The sequence below is a fragment of the Ranitomeya variabilis genome, chromosome 3 (assembly GCF_051348905.1).
Source record: "Ranitomeya variabilis isolate aRanVar5 chromosome 3, aRanVar5.hap1, whole genome shotgun sequence".
In the NCBI taxonomy this organism is placed as follows: Eukaryota; Metazoa; Chordata; class Amphibia; order Anura; family Dendrobatidae; genus Ranitomeya; species Ranitomeya variabilis.
The window spans coordinates 652,250,211-652,275,646 of NC_135234.1; the positions used below are offsets into that span (position 1 = coordinate 652,250,211).

Here is a 25,436-nt window from a genome sequence, read left to right on the forward strand (position 1 = left end):
AAAACCTTGAAACCTTTCGCTTTGAGGGACCGGAATAATAACTCCATCTTTTCTCAGAGAGCTTATAGCTTTGAAGAACTCTGATGCTTTTGCCCTGGGAGGAGAAGACAGGAAAAAATAAACGGTTTGGGGGACGAGATAAGAGATCTATCTTGTATCCGGAGGACACCAACCAGTGCCGAGAGCCACGCGGCACTGAAGGAAAGCAGGCGGCCGCCTACTTTGAGGGTGTCCCCCGGATACCGCAGGTAGTCATTGTGTGGAAGGTCTGCCCGTTCTGGCACCTCTGGATCCCGGCTGCCTTGACCCGCCTCTCCATGAAGGGGAAGGCTTAAAAGAGGCCTGTGAACCTCTGTCTCCGCGTTCTGCCCGGCCAAAACCGGGAGATGTGGAAGTAGAGGACCAGTTTGAGTTGTAACGAAAAAAAAAAAAATATAAAAATCGGGACCGAGCCTGTGGTTGCAGGTTCCGAAAAGGCTGAGAGGGTCTCTGTTGTGGAAGTAATTTTACTCTTCCCTCCAGTGGCGTCAGAAATTAACTGGTCGAGCTTTTCGCCAAAAAAGGCGACCGCTCTGATATGGGAGAGAAGTCAATGACTTTTTGGAAGTAGAATCCGCACTCCAGTCCCTGAGCCATAAGGACCTCCGGATGGTGATGGCATTTGCTGCTGCTTGAGAAGCGCAGTCAGCGGCATCCAGGGACGCGGTCACTACAAAATCTCCAGCTCTGGCTATCTCAGGGGGGAAGATTGGTATCCAGTACTGCTGAAGACAAGACCTCAGCCCAGTGGGTCATAGCCTTAGCCACCCACGTAGCGGCAAAAGATGGAAAGAGTGCGGCCGCTGAGGCTTCAAAAGCTGAACGTATTGTCGATCTGACGATCGGTTGGATTTTTAATAGAGGCGCCCTCCGAGGAGGATAAAACAGATTTCGTAGCCAGGCGCGATACCGGAGAATCTACCAGGGGAGATTGTGACCAATCTTTTCTTAGATCCTGGGCAAAGGGATATTAGGACTCCATGGGCTTCTGCCCTGTGAACCGTTTATCTGGACGGATCCTGTGAGATTCAACAATTTGCTTAAACTTGGGATGAGTGGCGAACCCAGTGGCGAACCCTCTCTGTGAGCTCGTTTGGTCCTGTTAAAGGACACGGCATGATCCGCTTTAGATAAGGGTTCCTCCTCAAGTCTCAAAACCTTATTCACTAACTCAATTAGAGAGTCGAGAGTCTCCTGAACGTGATGAAATTCCTGATTTAGGGACGCGTCATCAGAATCATCCTCTGAAACAGGTTCTCTACTAGCCCCACGGAAGGGGAGCGAGAAGTGGAGCTCTCAGAACCCGAAAACCGGTGATGGTCTGGGGATATGGCACGAGTCCTTTTCCTGGAAGAGTGAGAACTCCTTGGCAAGGTACGACCCCTGGAGTACGAGGGGCTCTGACCATAGGAAGCGTCGTCCATATTAGTGCCCTGGTTAGAGGAAGGGTCTCGGAACGATTCTAATGCTTTGGCCAGGGATGCCATAGACCGGGAAAGGGAGGTAGCCCACTCAGGGGGACTAGGCTCGCTGGGTTCAGTATCGGCAACAGGTGGTTTCTGAGCCGTCACCGGTTCACAAGTTGTGCATAATGCAGTATTGTGACCCCAGGGTAATGATACCTTACAAGAGGTACATGCAGTGAAAAATACAGTGTGGGTTTTCCCAGACTTTTTGTGAGGCTTTGGTTGAGACATAGTAAAGCCTGGAGGAAAGCGCTTACTAGCAGGGGAAGGGTTAAGCTATGTTTCTGAAGCTTACCCATGGTCCTGTGTCTTGAGTCCCCAGGGGAGGTCCGCAGTGTGATGCCACGGGACTTATGCACAGGAATCTCTAATCCTGAAGGCTGTGATTGAAAATGCTGGAGCAGCGCTGCAGCATCAGCCCTGTGGGCGTACCAAGATGGCCGCCGAGATCAGGAAGTGAAAGTCTCTCTCAGGGAACGAGAAGCGCCAGAAAGAGTGGGTGGCGGTAACTGCCAGTGGGCGTGGCCAAAACTCCGGCCTGTATGAAAGGGAAAAGCCAGGGGCTAAATTTTAAACCTGCGGTTGCGGCCTGCAGCGCCGCCAACGCTATTAGCGCCATTCTTAAACCACACTCTCTGAAGGAATTGTCGCACTGCAGACCACCCATGGACCCGGGCTATAAGGTTCGGATGTCCCATACCCTGAGGACCAGGACCCCCCAAGCCGCCAAGCGTCATCCGCTATATCAGTGGTGATGCAGTGGGGGGCTGCACGGACACCATTCATGATATGTCCGGCTATGCACCTGGCTCCAGGAGAGGTAGATGGAGGGCTACTCCATGTGGTCGCCTGCTATGGAGGGGGGAGATCGGAACGCGAAGGATCCGTCGCCCACAAGATGGGCTCAGGGCTGGCATCCAACGTTGCAGGAAAGGATACGGGAGGGACGCTCCACGTACTTGCCTGTTGATGGTTCGGGGGAGATCGGAGCCGAGAAAGGATCCGTCGTCCCCATTCGCTCCGTTAAAAGAAAAAATAGAACAAAAAAATCAAAAACTAAAATAAAAACAGTGGGGTCTGAAGCAGACCCGAGTGCCTCCTACAGACACTAAGCAATAACTGGTTCACTGAGAGCCAGCAGGAGGGTGTATACTGCAGGGGAGGAGCTATTCTTTCTGTGTTTACTTAGTGTCCTCCTAGTGGCAGCAGCATAACACCCATGGTCCTGTGTCCCCCAATGAGGCGTAGGAGAAAAGGGTAACTGTGCTTTCAAGTAACTTCACAGAATAGGTGCCCTATGTGTATGAGGAATATCACCATTTCTGGCCATTATATGACTTGTATTCTGCATTCTCACCAGTTTTCCCCTCTGTATGCTTTATCTGTAACTTGAAATCCACTGTTTGCAGAAGGACGAGACGAGCTGCAATATTCTGCCCCACAGACAGCACAGAGGAAAACATCTGCTCTTCATTCACTTTTTAGCTCATAGAGACAATCTGCAGCGACATGGAGGACATTATACAGCAGAGCTGAGCAGTCTTGATCTGAATCCATCTCTGATGCACGGTAAACACTTGTTACAAAGCTCTGCACCTTCTTTATCTCTCTGCCTCTGTCTGTTCCCTTCCCTACTCCTCCCCATAGAGGATAATGGGCTGTTTCACATGACAATTGTAGCCCGTCTCGTCTGAGCAGGATGGACTTGAGCGGCTTTTTCAGTGGATGAAAAGTTCAGGAGGAAGGGGAAGAAGTGTCCGATAAGTAAGGCTTCTTTCACACATCAGGTTTTTTGTTTCAGGAACAATCCGGCAAGTTTTGAAAAAAACGGATCCTTTTTTTCCCTCATAGAATTGTATTAGCGCCAGATTGCGCCTGATGGCCAGACGCTTCATCCATTTTTTTCCGGATCCGTCCAAATAGTCGTTTCCGTCGGACGGAGAAAACGTCCATATGAACGTTTATTCGTCCGGCAAAAAAAAAAAAAAAGAGCACAGTGACGGAACCGGCCAAAAACGTGTGAAACGGACATGTGAAAAGATGAATCCGGCCTCCGAATCCGGTTTTCCAAGCATTTTCCATTTAAATCATGCAGATTTTCCGTTCTGAGGTCGGTCTCTCTTTTTTTTTTTTTTTCCAGGAAGTCAAAGTAAACTCCATATTAAAAATAAAAACCGGATCCGGCAGAAAAACGGATCCGTTGCATCAGTTTTTTTACACTATTTGCAACGGATCCGTTTTTTTTAAACATTAGCCAGATTCTGTCTGAAACAAAAAAACTGATGTGTGAAAGTAGCCTAAAGGAAGGAAGCAGATTTCTCTGATAAGATACATTACAAAGTTTGTTATAATCAATCGTCTATTCTATTGATCTATGGAAATTTTCTTGAAAGCACAGTTCCCGACATTTTTAGCCATCAAAGATCTTCAGTGTATGGACAACTTTAGGACTCGTTTTACAAACCCTCCTCTCCAGTGGATGTGTCCAAACTGTATACGTTAGCACTGGGTGTGGGTGCGGGTAGCCCTTCTATTTGTGACTTATGAGATGTCAGTGCCATGCTCCCAGTGCCAGGGGGACCACGTGCAGATTTCTAGAGAACTTTAATTGTCCAAAGAAGTGTCACTAACAAAAGTATGACCGTACAACGTGCCAGTTTTATCTCGGCCTAAAGTGTGTGTGTGTGTGTGTGTGTGTGTGTGTGTGTGTGTGTGTGTGTGTGTGTGTGTGTGTGTGTGTGTGTGTGTGTGTGTGTGTGTGTGTGTGTGTGTGTGTGTGTATGTGTATGTATATAATATGTGACATACAGTACAATATATATATGTATAGATTAGCGAGTAGAATCGATATGCGGGTGCAGCAGCCATATTAGTAGTCAGTGGCCACTGGATGGGTACCATGCGAACCTTTTCCTACCTGCCGCCATCCCCAGCATCTCTACTGAGTAGCAGACCCGGCACAACGTTAGGTGTACGTCACGCCTCGATGATGATGATGATATTGTACCAGGCCTACAAATAAGAGGCAATGCAAATGCCAGCAGGTAGGAGGCAGTTTGCAGGGTGACGATGGAATACTTACAATGGCTGCTGGGAACAAGGGTCCCACAAATCGATTCGCTCCTCTCTAATATATGGTAACTTGCACCTCACAATATAGTTCAGGGGTAATTCAATTGAGACAAAATGTCGACCTCCAACAGAAAGATCCAGGCACCGAACTGGCTGGAATTCGGACACTGTTGGCAGCTTTGGGACACTCATAGGTGTTAAAGGGAACCTGTCACCAGGTTTGGCCGAAACGAGTTACGGCCACCGCCTTTCAGAGCTGATATACAGCATTCTATAACGCTGTAGATAAGCTCCCGATCCGTCCTGCAAGATAAGAAAAATAAGTTTTACTATACTCACCTGGGGGGGCGGTCAGGTCCCATGGGTGTTGCAGGTCCCGGTCCGGCGCCTCCAATCTTCTTGGGATGCCGTCCTCCTGCTTGCTTCATCGCTCCCCGGCATCGCACTCCTGCGCAGGCGTACTTATCTGCCCTGTTGAGGGCATGGCAAAGTACTGCAGTGCGCAGGTGCCTGGAAAGGTCAGAGGCCCAGTGGGCAGATAAGTACGCCAGTGCAGGAGTGCGATGCCGGGGAGCGATGAAGCAAGCAGGAGGGCGGCATGGCAATAAGATTGGAGGCGCCAGACCTGCGACAACCATGGGACCAGACCGCCCTGCAGGTAAGTATAATAAAACTTACTTTTCTTCTCTTGCAGGTCTGATTAGGGGCTTATCTATAGCATTACAGAATGCTGTAGATAAGCCCTAAAAGGTGATGGCCGTATATTGGCCAAACCTGGGGACAAGTTCCCTTTAAATATTCATGTAAGTGTAATCACCTTTAAATATCTAAATTCCACAACCTGAACAGCTAACATGGCTGTATACGAATTCAGAGACACCATTTAAAAAAGGGGGAATAGGCACTAAATTCTTACTTGTCGGTCTTGGCTACTGCTGGAACTGTTCTAAATTCAGGGTCCCGATTAGTGGCGGTACAGGTCCTGAGATGCCTATCACTCTGAAGTGAACAGCTTTTGCATGAGAAGGCACAGAGCGGTGTATAGGCGCAGTAGAAACTATGGGTCTCGCAGGAAAAAGTAGAGGAAAAAAAAAGGAACTGACTGTCCTTTAAAACATTTCTTCTCTATTGGAAAATTAAAGCACGGGTTTTGCAGGGGTGAATGGAAGGCTTGCAGGACGACAGCTGTTTCTCACCAACTGCTGCTTCAACAGGTCCTTGTGGATCCACCAGCACCAATTACTGTTATCCTGCAAGCCTTCCATTCACCCCTGCAAAACCAATGCTTTAACTTTCCAATTAGGAAAAAACGTTTCAAGGACGGTGAGTGCGCTTTTCATGTTCCTACTATTTTATACGCACTGGATCTGTGGATTGTGCCAGCACACAGATCTTTGCTGCATGAGACTATGGGTCTGTACACCGCATTGTACGCATGGGTTCATGCACTTCAGTAGTGTTTTCAGAGATTGACGGGGTTCTCAGGTCCCTTTCATGGGATACACAGACTAATGTTAATCAAGAAGTAGCTATAAATGTAGTATAAGGACCGGTCACAGTGAACCCATTCCTATACTCATCTGTAGTGGTGGGATAAGACTGAAGGCGGTTTTCTATCATAGTATGGAGTTACTCCGCTGTCCTGTAGAATCTGCACTAATAACAAAATATTTTCTTACCGCATCAAACTCTGCCTGGTCATCTTCTGGCAAATCGCTCGTTTCATAAATGTCAGGCTCGTTTCTTGCCTGAAATGGGAAAACAAAAATATCACCACATTCATATAGGATCGTGTACACGGCCGTCTAGATAACACAATGGGATACGTGTTCTCCCAATCATTAGAAAGCCCATCAATCCCAGAAATGGAACTGCTCTACAAGTGCACATCTCGCTTGGCACTACCCACAAGCAGTTGAACAACTGCCCAGCAACTAGCGAAGGTGACCTCCAAGCTCACCAGCAGTGCCAAGCCTGCAGAACAAGCCCCTTAGTGCCAGTCCCAGAGTAAAGAGAACCTGTCCCTAATACATGTATACTGGGAGTGTAACAGCATCTACTATACAGCCCCCAGAGGTAATGACGAGGAAGACGAGGGCCCTGACTGTAGTATTGATTCACAGAGGGGCAGAACCTGATGGTCTCAAAAAAGGTCGGTCATGATGACTGGACAACCCCTACTTATTGCTACAGTGGTCCCAATAAAGCAGCCCATACTCGCCTCTCACACCAGCACCTTTACAGCAATGTCGGTGTTCTCTCTCCTGGCAGATAAGCGGCATTGTTTTGTCACATTAATGCTGAAACATTCACATTGTTGTTCCACAAAACAAAATGTGAGGGCTGCAGACAATCAGTGGTCACTTATCAGCTGCAGCGCTTACGTGACAAATGCCAGGATACAATGCCGACATTGTAGTAACAGCGCCGTACCAGGAGAAGAGCATGTGCTTATATTCTATTTTATTGGGGCTGCTGTAGCATTTAAGAAGGGGTTGAACATGGCATTGACCCATCATATGTGTATGGGGCCACCAGATATCTGCTGGCAGTAAAATGATAGGTCAGGCATGCTGGATGTTAGCATGACCGATCCGTTGTTCCTGCAGGAGATAAGCAGTGTGAGAGGCCAGGGCTTCTCGAGTACAGAGTGCCTGGGCATGGGGCAGAGGAGAGGTATAGGGCCTGCCAGTCCAGCACGGCCTATAAAGTGTGCGGGCAGCTTCACAGCATTACACCAAGGCCTCGCTCAGATGGCCGGCATTTTTCTTATACATAAAGACACGGACTGTTGTTCATCAGAGTTTTGCATCGGAGTGTCAGGGTTTGGTCCATCTGTCAGTTTAAACCATCAGTTTCATCAGCAATTTTCACATATGGAAAAAAAATCATCATTCTTGGCGGCCATCATCCTGTGTAACCAGCACATGCAGCGAGAACACCGACAGTCAATGGGGCCGATACACTCAAGACTGGTTTAGTGCACCCCAGACTTAAGGGGGGGCTCAGTGGATAACAGGCGCACACTACTTAATGAATTCAGGACATCTTCTCTATGGCGTGCACCGGGACAGTGATGCCACCACGTCCACGTTTTGTGCCACAGTATCACAGATAATTCTGTGAGGTAAAACATTTCCCTGCTGTGATCCCGTACTGTCCTGTCTGTATCCTCTTTTTTCCTTCCTCCCCTGCCCAGCAGCTGTGATCCCGTACTATCCTGTCAGTATACTCTCTTTTGCATCTCCCCTGCCCAGGAGCTGTGGTATGATCAGACCATGTTCCTGTACGGTCAGACACGGCCATTACACAGCAGGGCACATGTATAAGATTATCTCAGCACAGCAACATTTTTTTTTTTACGACATCCAATTGTGGAAATTATTATTCCAAGATCGATAGATTAAAATCAACTTTGCTCATGGGACAACCCTTTTAAAGGAGTTTTCCAATCTCAGAAGAAAAAGTGTGGAGTCACTGTACGTGACTGTCACTGTGACAGTGCGCAATGTTCATACAATCCTGATTCCTTGTATATTCCCACACATGACAGCAAGTATGGGATAAACGTAACTGCCAAATAGTCTTACCTACCGTAGCTTCTCTCAGTAGAAGATAATTGAGAGAAGCACGGAAGTCTAGTCGGCACGTGACAAATAGCAAACTTTCAGTCAGGTGACTGCGCACCTACATAGGGAGCAGTGACAGGGTGCACACTGCACTGTCATTACTGATCAGTCTGCAGTCACACACCGCGACTGCAGACTCCTCTTCTGAGATCAGACAACATCTTTAAGTCTTTTCCAGGCAATGATGATATCTTTTGTGATACCCTTATGGTGTAGAGGCTGTACACTGATGTTCAGGACAGTGTTCTCTTATAGGAAGGACATGCTAAGAAGGCAAAATTGATCAGGCTTAGTAAATGTGCTACCGAAGACATACAATACATAATACATCTACCAATTCAAGGCTAATGGAGCTTTCCACCAAGCTTTTCTGCAGCTCAATAATTGAGGGTTGAAGAGACTGCCGCGGACACTGTGATGGCGGACATTTACTCTGCTTTTTCAGGGGCTGACCTAGCTAGAAAGCAACAGAACGACCACTACTAATGAATGTATGATCACGGCAGACGGATTTAGGGAAATCACAATCATTACTCGTTATCTTACAGACCAGCTACAAATATTGTAGGGAAATACGGGCATCACAGACGGGAAGGATCTGCTGTTCGGGTAAACCACACCCTGATGCTCATAAGATGAAGGCCACAGCAAGAAGAATGATGACTAATGGGGGATTAGGAGAAATGAGACACGGTTTTATATAGCTGCCAACCAACACAATCATAAAGGCATTTACTGATAATGCTGAGCCAAGATTGCTTTAAGGAGACACTTACGGCATATTCACAGGATAAGCCATAAACATCAGACAGATGCAGGTACCACGCCAGCTACCCGCACCTACGTGTATAATGGGGGTCCTCAGCCCGGCCACCCTGGAGAGTCAAGGACCATAGCCACATTCACACATCCGTGTTCTAGGGTCCGAGTACAGACTGTGATGCACGGACTGACCGCAGGTCTCCTGCTCCGATCTTCACAGTCTTATACGAGGCAGCGAGTCCGTGCGTCAGTCTGTACTCGGACTGATAGACGAATGTGTGAGTGCAGCATTAGAAGAATGAATGGTCAGGTGGCGGTCATGTGCCCTCCTCTCTGCAATCACTTTTGGGAAATACACTGGGACCCAAGGGGTAACGTTTCTCCTTGCGGAGAGTGACATGTCAAGGTGAGGAGGCTTTTAAGCCACAATACTCCTCTGGGAAATATGCAAATTGCCTCTTCAGAGGAAGAGTACTAGAACTCTAGTGCCACCTATAGGAAGTAGCAATCCTAGAAGTCAATATGAAACTCTCTAATGAGCCTGGCCACATGTGACAAGACAATTTGGGATATACACTAGCACAGCATTCCTGGTAATAAGCCTCCATCACTATTCATGCCTATAGGTGTCCATACACATTACAGCAAAGTCAGACGACTATCTAGCATGTACGGGGCCCTGTACGTGACCTTGGTGAGATCCCCGCTAACACTGTGAGAGAAACGCTCATGGTGCTAGCAGGGATCTCACCGAGTATACGGCAGTTCAGCCTGGCTAGGAACGCAGCCTCAGTGACCGGAGGTAACCTCGAGGACATCACCGCCAGTCACTGAGTCTGCACTCCCAGCAACTCATTCCCCAGTGGTTCTCAGCCTGGACGATCGCATATTGGCACCATCAGACTGAAAAGAGTTTTTCCCCCAGAGATGGATTATGGCGTGGGTCAGAACGATGGAGAGGTGAGGGATATTGTTGGTTTATTACAGGAGAACAAGGGCTTCGGTGGAATAGGCGTCAAGTGAGTATAACTGTGTTTGTTATTTTTAAATGAAAAAGTAATAGTGTTTTGTTTTATTTCTAATAAAGGACTTTATTCTGGCTGTGTCTTCATTTACCATATAACTATAGGATTAGTAATGGATAGGTGTCTTATAGACGCCTCTCTATTACTCAGCCGTGGGCTTGATGTCACCTGACAAACCCCTCAAATATGAACCCCACTTGCCACCGCTACAGGGCAAGAGGGAAGAGCTGGGCAAAGCGCCAGAATTGGCGCATCTAATAGATGTCACTTTTCTGGGCAGCTGCGGGCTGCTATTTTTAGGCTGGGAGGGGGGCATTATACATGGCCCATTACCAGCCTGAGAATATCAGCCCCCAGCTGTGAGCTTTAGCAAGGCTGGTTGTCAAAAATGGGGGGACCCCCATCATTTTTTTTTAAATTATTTAAATAATTAAAAAAACAGCGTGGGGTCCCCTCTATTCTTGATAACCAGCCTTGCTGAAGATGACAGCTGAGGGTTGCTGTGAGTTTTGCCTGGCTGGTTATGAAAACTACAGGGTAACCCACGCTGTTTTGTTTTTTTTTTTAATTATTTATTTACAGCGCAGGAGCGGCAGATGAATACTCCCATCCGCTGCTCCTGCTCTCGCTGTTATTAGCGGCAGCAGGTGTCGGATGATGGGAGCTGTAGTCCCATATGCTGACACCGGTGACCGGAGGTAAACTGTACACCTCTGATCACAGCTGAGCGCTCATGTCTTCTGACAGTGTGGGAACCGGTGGGGATGATTTCACAGCCGATCAGAAGCGGTATTGACCACACTGCCATGCACATGACAGGGCGACAAACCCCCGGTGTTCGGGCAGCCGAACCTGAACAGTAACACGGAGTTCCTGGAGAAGTCCGTGTTCGGGGTCCGTGCCTGAACAGGAGGGGTTTGGAACAGACGCAGAACTTCACTGTTCAGGTTCGCCCATCTCTAGTGGTCACGCACGCAGAGACTGGTGGCGCTGGAGCAAAGGACTTTACTGAGGTAGTGAGGCTGATTTTTTTTCTACCTTTTAGACTAATTTTTTGCCAATTCCTGGGTTATTCCCCAAACTGCAGGTTATAGGACCCCAGCGCCCTGCAGACCCCATCTTGCACTGGCACAGCTCCGCTCACGGTCTATGGGACTGCTGGGAATGCCGACACCGCTGTACTCTGCCCTCTCCGCCAGTCCTATAGTCAATGAATGGCGCAGGGGCCGACACTGTGCACCTAAGATGGGGGTCTGCAGAGCGCTGAGGGTCCCGGATCCTACAGTTGGGGGATTACCTGCTATTTTGGGAAAAAATAACACTAGTGCTATGTGATGAAGAGTCCTGGAGCTCAGCGCTCCCAGTACAGCGGCCAGTGGGTCCATCTGTAGAACTACAAGTCCCAGCACGCGGTGCTCCAGGGAATGGCAGGTCTGGGCAGTGCACTGGCGGACAGGACGCGGCCGTGCGGACACAACCCAGCACTCAGGCCCGCTCTGGTTACTCACGATGCCCGGCAGGTCGGCGTATTTGGGATCGGCCATGTCTGCGGTGTACACACTGACAGCAGGGCGCGGCTCAGGGCAGGAGGAAGACGATGGCTCCCGGCACCAAGAACGGACACACCGGCCGCTGGACACGCAATACGTCAGCAGGGGACCGGCTCACAGCACACCGTACAGCGAGGAGCCCGGGGACAGCGGCCGGAGCGCTAACTGAGCACCAATTACCGGCAGGCCAAACTCTCGCGAGAGAACCCTCCGAGTCCGCGATTACAGGGCGCGGTGCTTGTCGGGAGATGTAGTTCAGCAAGTCCCTTAAATTTCTGCACACATTCGAATACACATCAAAGAAAAGGCAATTGTGATCAAGCACTAGTTACCCTTTAACGCTTTATTTTACCTGCTTTTTGCATTGATTTTTTTAAGAATTCTTGGAGGATTTTTATCATTCTTGTAGGCCACATTTACACGTTCAGTATTTTACCTCAGTAGTTGTAAGCTAAAACCTGGAGTGGGTGATAAATACAGAAGTGGTGCATATGTTTCTATTATACTTTTCCTCAGATTGTTCCTCTCCTGGTTTTGGCTTACAAATACTGAGGTAAAAATACTGACCGTGTGAACGTTGGCTAAGGCTACTTTCACACATCAGGTTTCGCTATCAGGCTCAATCCGGCTAAATTTCAAAAAACCGGATCCGGCGAACGTTGCCGCTGGATCCGGGTTTTTTTTCCCATAGACTTGGGAATTGCCGGATGACATTGCGTTTCATCTGGTTTTCGCCGGATCTGGAAAATCTGCCGTTTCCGGCTTCTGGAAAAAACGTCCATAGCAACGTTTTTTAATCTTGAACAATACAAGTCACAACTGGTACAGGAGCAGTGAGGACCCTGCCCGCGAGGGCTCAATATCTACAAGGGATGGGTGAGAATACAGTAGGTGAGGATAGAGCTGGTCATGCAGCGGTTTGGTCGATCGGTGGTTACTGCAGGTTGTAGGCTTATCGGAAGAGGCAATTATCTGGATATGCTAGTCGGATCTGTTGAAAAAACTGATCCGTCGCATCAGTTTTTCACAATCTGCACCGGATCCGTTTTTTCCAACATTCGCCGGATTGTGCCTGATGCAAAAAACCTGATGTGTGAAAGTAGCCTTACTGTTTAGGAAAACTGTTGTTTGCAGCCTTCAGGTTGGACAGTGCGTGGATACTGAGGTTTGCCTCAGTATCCACCTAAAATAAATGGCGTCGTTTCTTTACACCCCAATCATCTTTCAAAACCTCTTTAGAAAAAAAATCCTTGAAAAAACTATATAAATTGCAGAGTAGATTATAGAAATGAATAGGAGCAGTTATCCAAGCATCTTGATCTTAATGGCATGTTCACACTTTTATGTCCTTGTGCTGTGTTTTCAGAGTGGAAACAGAACTCTGCAAAACCATGGCGGTTCCCCTCAGTGACCATTCCATTGTGTTTTATTCATTGCACCACTTTAGGTTGGGTTTACATTTGCTATTTCAGCAAGTTCCATCATTTTTGTCAGGATAAAAAAACAAGCATGCAGTGGATTTTTTCAGTAAAAAAAAATCAAAACCTCCCAAGCGGAAACCACATGGACTTGAGGCTCATTCAGATGTGCAAATTGGTCAGATCACCGAACGCTAATGCACAGACTGGCTGTAGGTCTCCCAACCAGAGCATGACAGATGCAAGTATTCCTATGGGGCTGCCACGCTCGGGTCCGGAGAGCCACGGATGGTCGATGCATTGGGGTCGGTACTCCTATAAGGAGATGGACAAAGGGAAGATGTCCACAGTTGAAGGAGTTTTCCCACAAACAAAATTCATTTAAATCAATAGATCTTGGAATAATAATAATTTCCACAATTGGATGTGTTTAAAAAAATGTTCCTGTGCTGAGATAATCTTATAAATGTGCCCCTGCTGTGTACTGTGTAATGGCTGTGTCTTACTGTCCAGGGACATGGTCTGATCATACCACAGCTCCTGGGCAGGGAAGGAAGCAGAAGAGTATACAGACAGGACAGCTCGGGAATCAAAAATTATTATTTCTCAGTAAAACATTGCTTAAAGGGAAGCTGTCACCCCAAAATCGAAGGTGAGCTAAGCCCACCAGCATCAGGGGCTTATCTACAGCATTCTTGAATGCTGTAGATAAGCCCCCGATGTATCCTAAAAGATGAGAAAAAGAGGTTAGATTATACTTACCTGGGGGGCGGTCCGATCCGATGGGCGTCGCGGTCCGGGGCCTCCCACCTTCTTACAATGACGTCCTCTTCTTGTCTTGACGCTGCGGCTCTGGCGAAGGCGTACTTTGTCCTGTTGAGGGCAGAGCAAAGTACTGCAGTGCACAGGCATCAGGAAAGGTCAGAGAAGCCCGGCGCCTGCGTACTGCAGTACTTTGCTCTTCCCTCAACAAGGCAGGTAAAGTACGCCTGCGCCGGAGCCGCAGCGTGAAGACAAGAAGAGGACGTCATCGTAAGAAGATGGGAGGCGCTGGACCGGACCGCCCCTGGGTGAGTATAATCTAACCTCTTTTTCTCATCTTTGAGGATACATCGGGGGCTTATCTACAGCATTCCAGAATGCTGCAGATAAGGCCCTGATGCTGGTGGGCTTCGATTTTGAGGGTGACAGGCTCTCTTTAATAACAGGCAGCAAAATGTTTTACCTCACAGAAAGAATCAGCTCTGATCCCATGCCGATGTTGAACGAAACCGGAAAAACCCCACACAAACACGGGGAGAATATACAAACTCCTTGCAAATGTTGTTCTTGGTAGGATTTGAACTCAGGACGGAACACTGCTAACCACTGAGCCACTGTGCGGCCCATGCTGCGTTGTAAGCTATCAGAGCTTTCAAAGTGAAAGTCCCATAGAAGGAATAAAATAAAAAGTAAAAAAAATTGTAAAAATATAAAAATAAATTATACAATAACAATAAAAAAATATATATATATTGTACTCATAAACAAATGTTTAGAAAAGTACACATATTTGGTAACGCCACTTCCATAACCACCCAACCTATAAAACTGTCCCGCTAGTAAACCCGTTCAGTGAACACCATAAAATAATAAGAAACTATGCTTTCTCATCATATCAGCGAACAAAAAGTGGAATAAAACACGATAAAACAGACTAATGCAAATGAAAATGTTACCGCTGAAAACTTAATCTTGACGCGCAAAAGACAAGCCGCCACACAGCTCCATCAGCAAAAAAATAAAAAAGTTATCTCTCAGAATAAAGCGATGCATAAATAATTATTAATTCTATAAAATAGTTTTTATTGTGTAAAAGCGACGAAAACATAAAAATACAGTATAAATGAGGTATTGCGGTAATCGTACTGACGCAAAGAATAAAGCTGCTTTATCAATTTTACCACGAGCAGAACGGCATAAAAAAATCCAAAAAGAACAATTCCAGAATTGCTGGTTTTTATTCATTCTGCCTCCCAAAAATCCTAATAGACAGCGATCAAAAAATGTAATGTGCCTAAAAATGGTACCAATAAAAATGTCAGATCGTCCCGCAAAAAACAAGCCCTCACATGACTGTTGGCAGAAATATGGGAAAAATTATAGCTATCAAAATATGGCGATATGCAAGAAGAGTCTTTTAGTGTGATAGCAGCCAAGCACAAAAAGCCCAATATAAATCTGGTAATGCTGTAGTCACACCGACCCGAAGAATAGTCATCTAATGACTTCATAAAACCAATTCTTGACCTACTACTGATTTTTTTTCATTCTGTCTCCCAAAGATCACATTAAGGCTATGTTCACACGTTGCGTTTTTTGCTACTTTTTTAATGCAAATTATAAGCTGTGTTTTACAGTACACGCAATGGTATTAGATTTCAGATACTTCATGCCCACCCATTGTTTTTTTTTTTTCTTGACTGAGTTGGAAAAACTGCTGCGTTTTCGAAAACTACACCGTGTCACTTCTTTCAGCATTTTTACAATGTTTTTTCACCCATAGAAATCAAACAGTAAGTACAAAAAAAGCTGCAAAAACGCATATATCATGTTGTGCTGTATTTTTGGTGCAGAACAACAGGCACTAAACTGTATCAGCATGAAAAATACAGTGAAAAAAACATAGCAAAACCTGCTTTTCATAGGCGTAGCTAGGGTTTTGGTTCGGGGGGGGGGGGGGGGACAAACTTCTGAGTGGGCCCCTAACCAGGTAACCTTGATTACAACTGGGTGAAGCACCCTAATAGCGGAGGAGAGACTCAGCAGATGACCACACTATTGCTGAAAATAATCTCTATATAAAGGCAAATATGGATATTGTCGCCTTATGGTAGATACCAGTCCTACAGAACATATAAGAGATCACAGTACAGTTACAGATAGTAACTTACCGCTGATGCGCTTTCTGATGGAGTCGTTCACTTTTCACATCTTTTCCATCTGGCCCACACCGACATGACAACTTCTTCCAGCCAGGAGTCGGCTGCATAGAATGCAACAAAGACACATTTCACTTCTCACATTTTCAGCACTGTCACCATCTATTCCCAACCTGCACAAACTCCTCATCCTGCTGATACCTCAATAATGAGTCACTGCTGCCATATGTGTCCCTATTACTGCACCTGCTGTGTGGTTCTCTGTGCCCTCTAAATTCTACAGCACCCCTCTATAATATAGTAATGCTGGGCGCAAGGGCCCTAGAAAACAGTGCCCCATACTTTGTCCCATAGAAAGTAATAAATCCCTGTGTGTGCCCCTTTGACCCTCACAATAACCTGAGTTTCCCTATAACAATAAGTGCCACTTTACATTTAATAATATCCCGAGTCTCCCCCCCTGTACAACACCCCTGTACACAGTATGATGTTCTCTTATACACAGTATAATGCCCCCTTATTGTATATATACTGACCCCTTAATATCTCCAAAACTGTTTGATGGCTCTAACACTGTATGATGGCCCCATCTGTCATGAATCCCCAATGGCTAGGGATAGCACAGGATAAGCAAAGTATAATAAATATCGGACGAGCTCTAGGGTGATGGAACCTGGGCTGACCGCTGCCCTACGCCTGACAAACGCAACTAGAGATAGCCAGGGAGCGTGCCTACGTTGGTTCTAGACGCCACGCACCAGCCTAAGAGCTAACTAGTACTGCAGAGAAAACAAAGACCTCACTTGCCTCCAGAGGAATTAACCCCAAAGATATAGTTGCCCCCCACATGTATTGACGGTGAAATGAGAGGAAGGCACATACATAGAGATGATGTATATAGCTTTAGCAAATAGAGGCCCGCTGAAAACTAGAAAGCAGAATGACACAAAAGGGGACTGAGCGGTCAGCAAAAAACCCTAATAAAAAAAAAACCATCCTGAGATTACAAGAACCCATGTGCCAACTCATGGCACATGGGGAGAACCTCAGTCCACTAGAGCAACCAGCTAACAAAGAGACATTCTAAGCAAGCTGGACAAAAAAACAAACAACTGAAAATCAGCACTTAGCTTATCCTGAAAGATCTGGGAGCAGGTAGGCAGGAACCAAACAGAGCACATCTGAACACATTGATAGCCGGCAAGGGAAATGACAGAGAGGCCAGGTAAAATAGGAAACACCCAGCCTCTGATGGACAGATGGAAACCAAAGGCCGCAACCCACCAAAGTCACCCAGTACCAGCAGTAACCACCAGAGGGAGCCCGCAAACAGAATCCACAACAGTACCCCCCCCTTGAGGAGGGGTCACCGAACCCTCACGAGAACCCCCAGGGCGATCAGGGTGAGCTCTATGGAAGGCGCGGACCAAATCAGTCGCATGAACATCGGAGGCGACCACCCAGGAATTGTCCTCCTGACCATAACCCTTCCACTTAACCAAATACTGGAGTTTGCGTCTGGAAACACGAGAATCCAAGATCTTTTCAACAACATACTCCAATTCTCCCTCCACCAGCACCGGAGCAGGAGGCTCGACCGAAGGAACAACAGGCACCTCATACCTCCGCAACAACGACCGATGGAACACATTATGAATAGCGAACGATGCTGGGAGATCCAAACGGAAAGATACAGGGTTAAGAATCTCCGAGATCCTATAAGGACCGATGAACCGAGGCTTGAACTTCGGAGAAGAGACCTTCATAGGGACAAAACGAGAAGACAACCACACCAAGTCCCCAACAAGAAGTCGGGGACCCACGCGGCGACGGCGATTAGCAAACTGCTGAGTCTTCTCCTGAGATAACTTCAAATTGTCCACCACCTGATTCCAAATGTGATGTAGCCTGTCCACCACCACGTCCACTCCAGGACAATCCGAAGACTCCACCTGACCAGAGGAAAAACGAGGATGAAACCCCGAATTACAAAAAAAAGGAGAGACCAACGTGGCCGAACTAGCCCGATTATTAAGAGCAAATTCGGCCAGTGGCAAAAAAGCAACCCAGTCATCCTGATCAGCAGAAACAAAACACCTCAAATAAGTTTCCAAGGTCTGATTAGTTCGCTCCGTCTGGCCATTCGTCTGAGGATGGAATGCAGACGAGAAAGACAAATCAATGCCCATCTTGGCACAAAACGTCCGCCAAAATCTAGACACAAACTGGGATCCCCTGTCAGAAACGATATTCTCCGGAATCCCATGCAAACGAACCACGTTCTGAAAAAACAAAGGAACCAACTCAGAGGAGGAGGGCAACTTAGGCAAGGGCACCAAATGAACCATCTTAGAAAAGCGGTCACACACAACCCAGACAACGGACATTTTCTGTGAAACCGGGAGATCAGAAATAAAATCCATGGAAATGTGCGTCCAAGGCCTCTTCGGGATGGGCAAGGATAACAACAACCCACTGGCCCGTGAACAGCAAGGCTTAGCTCGAGCACACACTTCACAAGACTGCACAAAGGTACGCACATCCCTAGACAAGGAAGGCCACCAAAAAGACCTGGCCACCAAGTCTCTTGTACCAAATATTCCAGGATGACCAGCCAACACAGAAGAATGGACCTCGGAGATGACTCTACTGGTCCAATCATCCAGAACAAACAGTCTTTCTGGTGGACATCGATCCGGTTTATCCACCTGAAACTCCTGCAATGCGCGTCGCAAGTCTGGGGATACGGCGGACAATATTACTCCATCCCTAAGGATACCAGCAGGCCCAGTGTCTCCAGGAGAGTCAGGCACAAAACTCCTGGAAAGAGCATCTGCCTTCACATTCTTTGAACCTGGCAGGTATGAAACCACGAAATTGAAACGAGAAAAAAATAACGACCAACGAGCCTGTCTAGGATTCAAACGCCTGGCAGACTCAAGGTAAATGAGATTCTTGTGATCAGTCAAGACCACCACGCGATGTTTAGCACCCTCAAGCCAATGACGCCACTCCTCAAATGCCCACTTCATGGCCAAAAGCTCCCGATTACCCACATCATAATTGCGCTCGGCGGGCGAGAATTTTCTAGAGAAGAATGCACATGGCTTCATCACCGAGCCATTAGAACTTCTCTGTGACAAAACCGCCCCCGCTCCAATCTCGGAAGCATCAACCTCCACCTGGAAAGGAAGTGAAACATCTGGTTGACACAACACAGGAGCAGAAGAAAACCGGCGCTTAAGTTCCCGAAAGGCCTCCACGGCCGCAGGAGACCAATCAGCAACATCAGCACCCTTTTTAGTCAAATCAGTCAAAGGTTTAACAATACTGGAAAAATTAGCAATGAACCGACGATAAAAATTAGCAAACCCCAAGAACTTCTGAAGGCTCTTAACAGATGTAGGTTGTGTCCAGTCACAAATAGCCTGAACCTTAACGGGATCCATCTCAATAGTAGAAGGAGAAAAAATGTACCCCAAAAAAGAAATCTTCTGGACTCCGAAGAGACACTTTGAGCCCTTCACAAACAGAGAATTGGCCCGCAAAACCTGAAACACCTTCCTGACCTGTAGAACATGAGACTCCCAGTCATCAGAAAACACCAAAATATCATCCAAATACACAATCATAAACTTATCCAGATATTCACGGAAAATATTGTGCATAAAGGACTGAAAGACTGACGGAGCATTGGAGAGTCCAAAAGGCATTACCAAATACTCAAAATGGCCCTCAGGCGTATTAAATGCGGTTTTCCACTCATCACCCTGTTTTATCCGCACCAGATTATACGCACCACGAAGATCTATTTTAGTGAACCACCTAGCCCCCTTAATGCGAGCAAACAAATCAGTAAATAATGGCAATGGATACTGGTATTTGACTGTAATCTTATTCAGAAGGCGATAATCTATACAAGGCCTCAGGGAACCATCTTTTTTTGCCACGAAAAAAAAAAACTGCTCCCAGAGGGGACGAAGATGGACGAATATGTCCCTTTTCCAAGGACTCCTTAATATAATTCCGCATAGCAGTATGCTCTGGCAGTGACAGATTAAATAAACGACCCTTAGGGAACTTACTGCCAGGAATCAATTCTATAGCACAGTCACACTCTCTATGGGGAGGGAGCGAATTGAGCTTAGGCTCCTCAAAAACATCCCTATAATCCGACAAAAACGCAGGGACCTCCGAAGGAGTAGATGAAGCTATAGAAATCGGAGGTGCATCATCATGAATCCCGTGACATCCCCAGCTTAGCACAGACATTGTTTTCCAGTCCAGGACAGGATTATGAGTTTGTAACCATGGCAGACCAAGCACTAGTACATCATGTAAATTATACAGTACAAGGAAGCGAATCACCTCCTGATGAACGGGAGTCATGCGCATGGTCACTTGTGTCCAATACTGCGGTTTATTCATAGCCAATGGTGTAGAATCAATTCCTTTCAGAGGAATAGGAACTTCCAGAGGCTCTAGACTAAAACCGCAGCGTTTAGCAAATGACCAATCCATAAGACTCAGGGCAGCGCCTGAATCCACATAGGCATCGACGGAAATGGAAGACAGTGAAAAAATCAGAGTCACAGACAAAATGAACTTAGACTGCAGAGTATCAATGGCAAAAGATTTATCAACCCTTTTTGTGCGTTTAGAGCATGCTGATATAACATGAGCTGAATCACCACACTAAAAACACAAACCATTTTTCCGCCTATAATTTTGCCGTTCACTTCTGGACTGAATTCTATCACATTGCATAGTCTCAGGTGCCTGTTCAGAAGACACCGCCAACTGGTGCACGGGTTTGCGCTCCCGTAAACGCCGATCAATCTGAATGGCCATAGCCATAGACTCATTCAGACCTGTAGGCGCAGGGAACCCCACCATAATATCCTTAATGGCCTCAGAAAGACCATTTCTGAAGTTTGCAGCCAGGGCGCACTCATTCCACTGAGTAAGCACCGACCATTTCCGAAATTTCCGACAATATATTTCCGCTTCATCATGCCCCTGAGAGAGGGCCAATAAAGCCTTTTCAGCCTGAATCTCTAGGTTAGGTTCCTCATAGAGCAATCCCAATGCCAGAAAAAACGCATCCACACTGAGCAATGCAGGATCCCCTGGTGCCAATGCAAATGCCCAATTCTGAGGGTCGCCCCGTAGGAACGATATAACAATCTTGACCTGTTGAGCAGGGTCTCCAGAGGAGCGAGATTTCAAAGAGAGAAACAATTTACAATTGTTCCTGAAATTCAGGAAGGTAGATCTATCTCCAGAAAAAAACTCTGGAATAGGAATTCTAGGTTCAGACATGGGAGTGTGAACAACGAAATCCTGTATGTTTTGAACCTTTGCCGCGAGATTACTCAGGCTGGAAGCCAAACTCTGGACATCCATGATAAACAGCTAAGATCAGAGCCATTCAAGGGTTAAGAGGAGGTAAGAAGCAGCTAGACAGCAATTAAGGGCTAGGCAGCAAAACTCTGAGGGAAAAAAAAAATAAAAAATAAAAAAAATTTTCCTTGAACACTTCTTTTCCTCCTGCTTCAGCCCAAACAATTAACACTTTGTGGGCCGGCTATACTGTCATGAATCCCCAATGGCTAGGGATAGCACAGGATAAGCAAAGTATAATAAATATCGGACGAGCTCTAGGGTGATGGAACCTGGGCTGACCGCTGCCCTACGCCTGACAAACGCAACTAGAGATAGCCAGGGAGCGTGCCTACGTTGGTTCTAGACGCCACGCACCAGCCTAAGAGCTAACTAGTACTGCAGAGAAAACAAAGACCTCACTTGCCTCCAGAGGAATTAACCCCAAAGATATAGTTGCCCCCCACATGTATTGACGGTGAAATGAGAGGAAGGCACATACATAGAGATGATGTATATAGCTTTAGCAAATAGAGGCCCGCTGAAAACTAGAAAGCAGAATGACACAAAAGGGGACTGAGCGGTCAGCAAAAAACCCTAATAAAAAAAAAAACATCCTGAGATTACAAGAACCCATGTGCCAACTCATGGCACATGGGGAGAACCTCAGTCCACTAGAGCAACCAGCTAACAAAGAGACATTCTAAGCAAGCTGGACAAAAAACCAAACAACTGAAAATCAGCACTTAGCTTATCCTGAAAGATCTGGGAGCAGGTAGGCAGGAACCAAACAGAGCACATCTGAACACATTGATAGCCGGCAAGGGAAATGGCAGAGAGGCCAGGTAAAATAGGAAACACCCAGCCTCTGATGGACAGATGGAAACCAAAGGCCGCAACCCACCAAAGTCACCCAGTACCAGCAGTAACCACCAGAGGGAGCCCGCAAACAGAATCCACAACACCCATCACTGTAGTTTTCACACTGTTTGATGGACCCCTAGATAGCCTTCATATAGTATAATGCACAAGATAGTCCTCAATATAGTATAATGCACTCCCCATAGGTCTCCATATAGTATAATGCACTCCCCATAGGCAGGATTCTATATTGTATAATGCACTCCCCATAGGCAGACTCTATATAGTATAATGCACTCTCCATATAGTATAATGCACTCCCCATAAGAAGACTCTATATTGTATAATGCAGTCCGCATAGTGAGACTCTATATTGCATAACGCATTCCCTATAGGCAGACTCTATATAGTATAATGCACTCCCCATAGGTCTCCATATAATGTACTCCCCATAGGCAGACTCTATATTGTATAATGCATTTCCCACAGGCAGACTCTATAGTATAATGCAGCCCCATAGGCAGCCTCTATAGTGTAATGCACCCCATAGTCAGACTCTATAGTGTAATGCAGCCCCATAGGCAGCGTCTATAGTGTAATGCACCCCCATAGACAGCCTCTATAGTGTAATGCAGCCTCATAAAAAATAAATACTCACCTCTCTTCCTCCTGGTTCCTCCGCTGCTCCAAGCTCCCGCTCATCTCCGGACCGCAGGTGCTGAGTAGTGATGTCATCGTGCCCACTGACACTGACAGGGGGATGATGGGAGATGGAGCGTAACTCTCCTCTCATCAATGCGGTCAGCTGTTTCGGCTAGATGCCATTACAGTTGAACCTGCGATGATGGGTGACCCACTTCTGGCACCGGGCCCCCCCCACCTGCTCAGGGGCCCCATAGCGGCCTGGTGGCACAGCAGGGAGATCGATTCTCCCTGCTCTGCCCCAGAATGTAACTGTATTAGCGCAATGTGCAGGACAATACAGTTAAAGTAGCGTAGCTCCGGGTGGGCCCACTCAGAGCACGGTGCCCAGGGCGACCGCACCCTCTGCAACCCCGGTAGCTAAGCTACTGATGCTTTTTTAAGCAGCTTCTTTGTTGCCACGAGAGCAGATTTTGCCTGTGGAAAAAAAAAACGCAACTTGTGAACGTAGCCTAAGGCTCGGCTGACATTTATCCTGCACTCTGCAAAAGAAATTCAGCAAATTCTACGTTCCCAAATCCAAATGCCTCCTTCCTTTCAGAGCCCCTTAATGTGCCTAAACCACAATTAGCATCCATCTGTTTTGCATTTCTGTAGCGATGAGAGCCCACGTAATTTACGGGTGCGTGTGTCCAAAACCATTAGCTGGGCACTACAACGTATTGGTGACTACAAAGTACTGGTGACTGCAATGTACTGGTCACTACATCGGCAGTTTGAAATTTTCACTCAGCAACATCCACTGCTGCTTGTTTCTGGAAAACATCCATGGAGTCAAAATTATCATGATATCTGTAGATAAATTCCAAAAGAGGTATAATTTCCAGAATGGGGTCACTTGAGGGGGGTATTCTGCTCTTTCAGCACTTAGGGGCTCTGTATATAGAGTCAGCAAATTTTACTGGAAAAATCTGCACTCCAGGAGGCAAATCGCTCTGTCACCTCCGAGTCTCGCCATGTGGCTAAGCAGTACTGCACAGCCATATATGGGGTATTTCCACACTCAGCAGAAATTGTGGGGCAAATGTTGGTGCCATTTTTACCCATTTACTTTTGTGAAAATATAAACTCTGGGGTTAAAACAACTTTTTTTTTATAATAATGGTATAAAATTATTTGACACACCTGTGGTGTCAATAAGTTCACTGCACCCTTAGATGAATTAATTGAGCGGTACAGTTAAAATGGGGTCACTTATGGGGGGGTTCTGCTCTTCTGGCACCTCAGGGGCTCCCCAGTGGGTCATGGCACCCGCAAACCATAACAGTAAAATCTGCACTAAATTATGGCGTTTCTTCCCTTCTGAGTTTTGCACTGTGCGTCAAAAGTAGTAGTAGTACAAACTGGCATTCTCATGAGAAATTGCATAACAAACTGAGAGGTCCATTTTTTCCTATTAGCCCTTATAAAGATTTGGGGCTAAAACAACATTTTAGTGGTAAAAATGTAATTATTCTTTCTTCACCTCTCAATGGTATAAATTTCTGTGAGGCGCATGTGGTGTCAATATGATCACTGCACCCCTAGATGAATTTATAGAGAGGTGTAGTTTGTAAAATGACTTATGGGGGGGTTTCTGCTGTTCTGGCAACTCAGAGGCACTGCCAATGTGACATGGCCACATATGGGGTATGTTGTATTTAGGAGAAATTGCAAAACAAATTGCATGGTGCAATTTCTCCTGTTACTCTTGTGAAAATAAAACAAATTGTGTGAAAAAAGTAATTTTTTATTTTCACAACTCAACGTTATAAACCTCTGTGAAGCATCTGGAGGTTCAAGGTGCTCACCACACATCTAGATACATTCCTTGAGGGGTCAAATTTCTAAAATGGGTTCACTTTTTGGAAGGTTTCCACTGTTTATGCAAATCAAAATGTACTTCAAACGCGACATGGCCTCCGCTAATGATTCCAGCAAATTTTGTATTCAAAAAGCCAAATGGCTCTCCTTCCTATCCGAGCCCTTTCGTGCAGTCAAACAGTAGTTTTCCCCCAAATATGGGTTATCAGCGTGCTCAGGAGAAATTGCACAACCCATTTTGGGGTTCATTTTCTCCTGTTACCCTTGTGAAATAAAAGAAATTGGGTCTTAAGGAAAAATTTTGTGAAAAAAGTAAAATGTTTATTTTTTTTCTTCCACATTCCATTAATTCCTGTGAAGCACCTGAAAGGTTAATACACTTCTTGAATGTGGTTTTGAGCACCTTGAGGGATGCAGTTTTTAGAATAGTGTAAATTTTGGGTATTTTCTGTCATAGAGGCCCCTCAAAGTCACTTCAATTATAGTGTGGTCCCTAAAAAATGGTTTTGTAAATTTTGTTGGAAAAATGAGAGATTGCTGGTCAACTTTTAACCCTTATAAATTCCTAACAGAAAAAAAATTATGTTTCAAAAACTGCGCTGATGTAAAGTTGACATGTGGGAAATAAAAAATAAAAGTTTTGTAATTGCAAAATTTTTGCCAAATTTAAAATTTTTAACAAGCAATTTTTTTAGCAAGTCATATGGAACACAATTTTCCACTATCATGAAGTACAATATGTCTTAAAAAAAAGCGTCAGTGGGATACGTTGAAGCGTTCCAGAGTTATTACCAAATAAAGTGACA

The 25,436-nt window shown here is 46.1% G+C and overlaps 1 protein-coding gene across 2 annotated transcripts in view; it reads right to left on the minus strand.

The window, feature by feature from the left end:
• The window catches only part of DCTN2 (dynactin subunit 2), a 94,576-nt gene extending 82,790 nt beyond the window's left edge, over window positions 1-11,786 (minus strand). The window contains exons 1-2 of one of the 2 annotated variants that reach the window (XM_077297743.1): window positions 11,502-11,786; window positions 6,257-6,325 (exon numbers count right to left, since the gene is read on the minus strand). In XM_077297743.1, coding sequence (XP_077153858.1) covers window positions 6,257-6,325; window positions 11,502-11,537 — 105 coding nt within the window. In that variant the 5' untranslated portion in view covers window positions 11,538-11,786. The remainder of the gene's footprint in view (window positions 1-6,256; window positions 6,326-11,501) is intronic. The other variant, XM_077297744.1, reaches the window with a different exon arrangement.
• Between the last annotated feature and the right edge of the window lie 13,650 nt (window positions 11,787-25,436).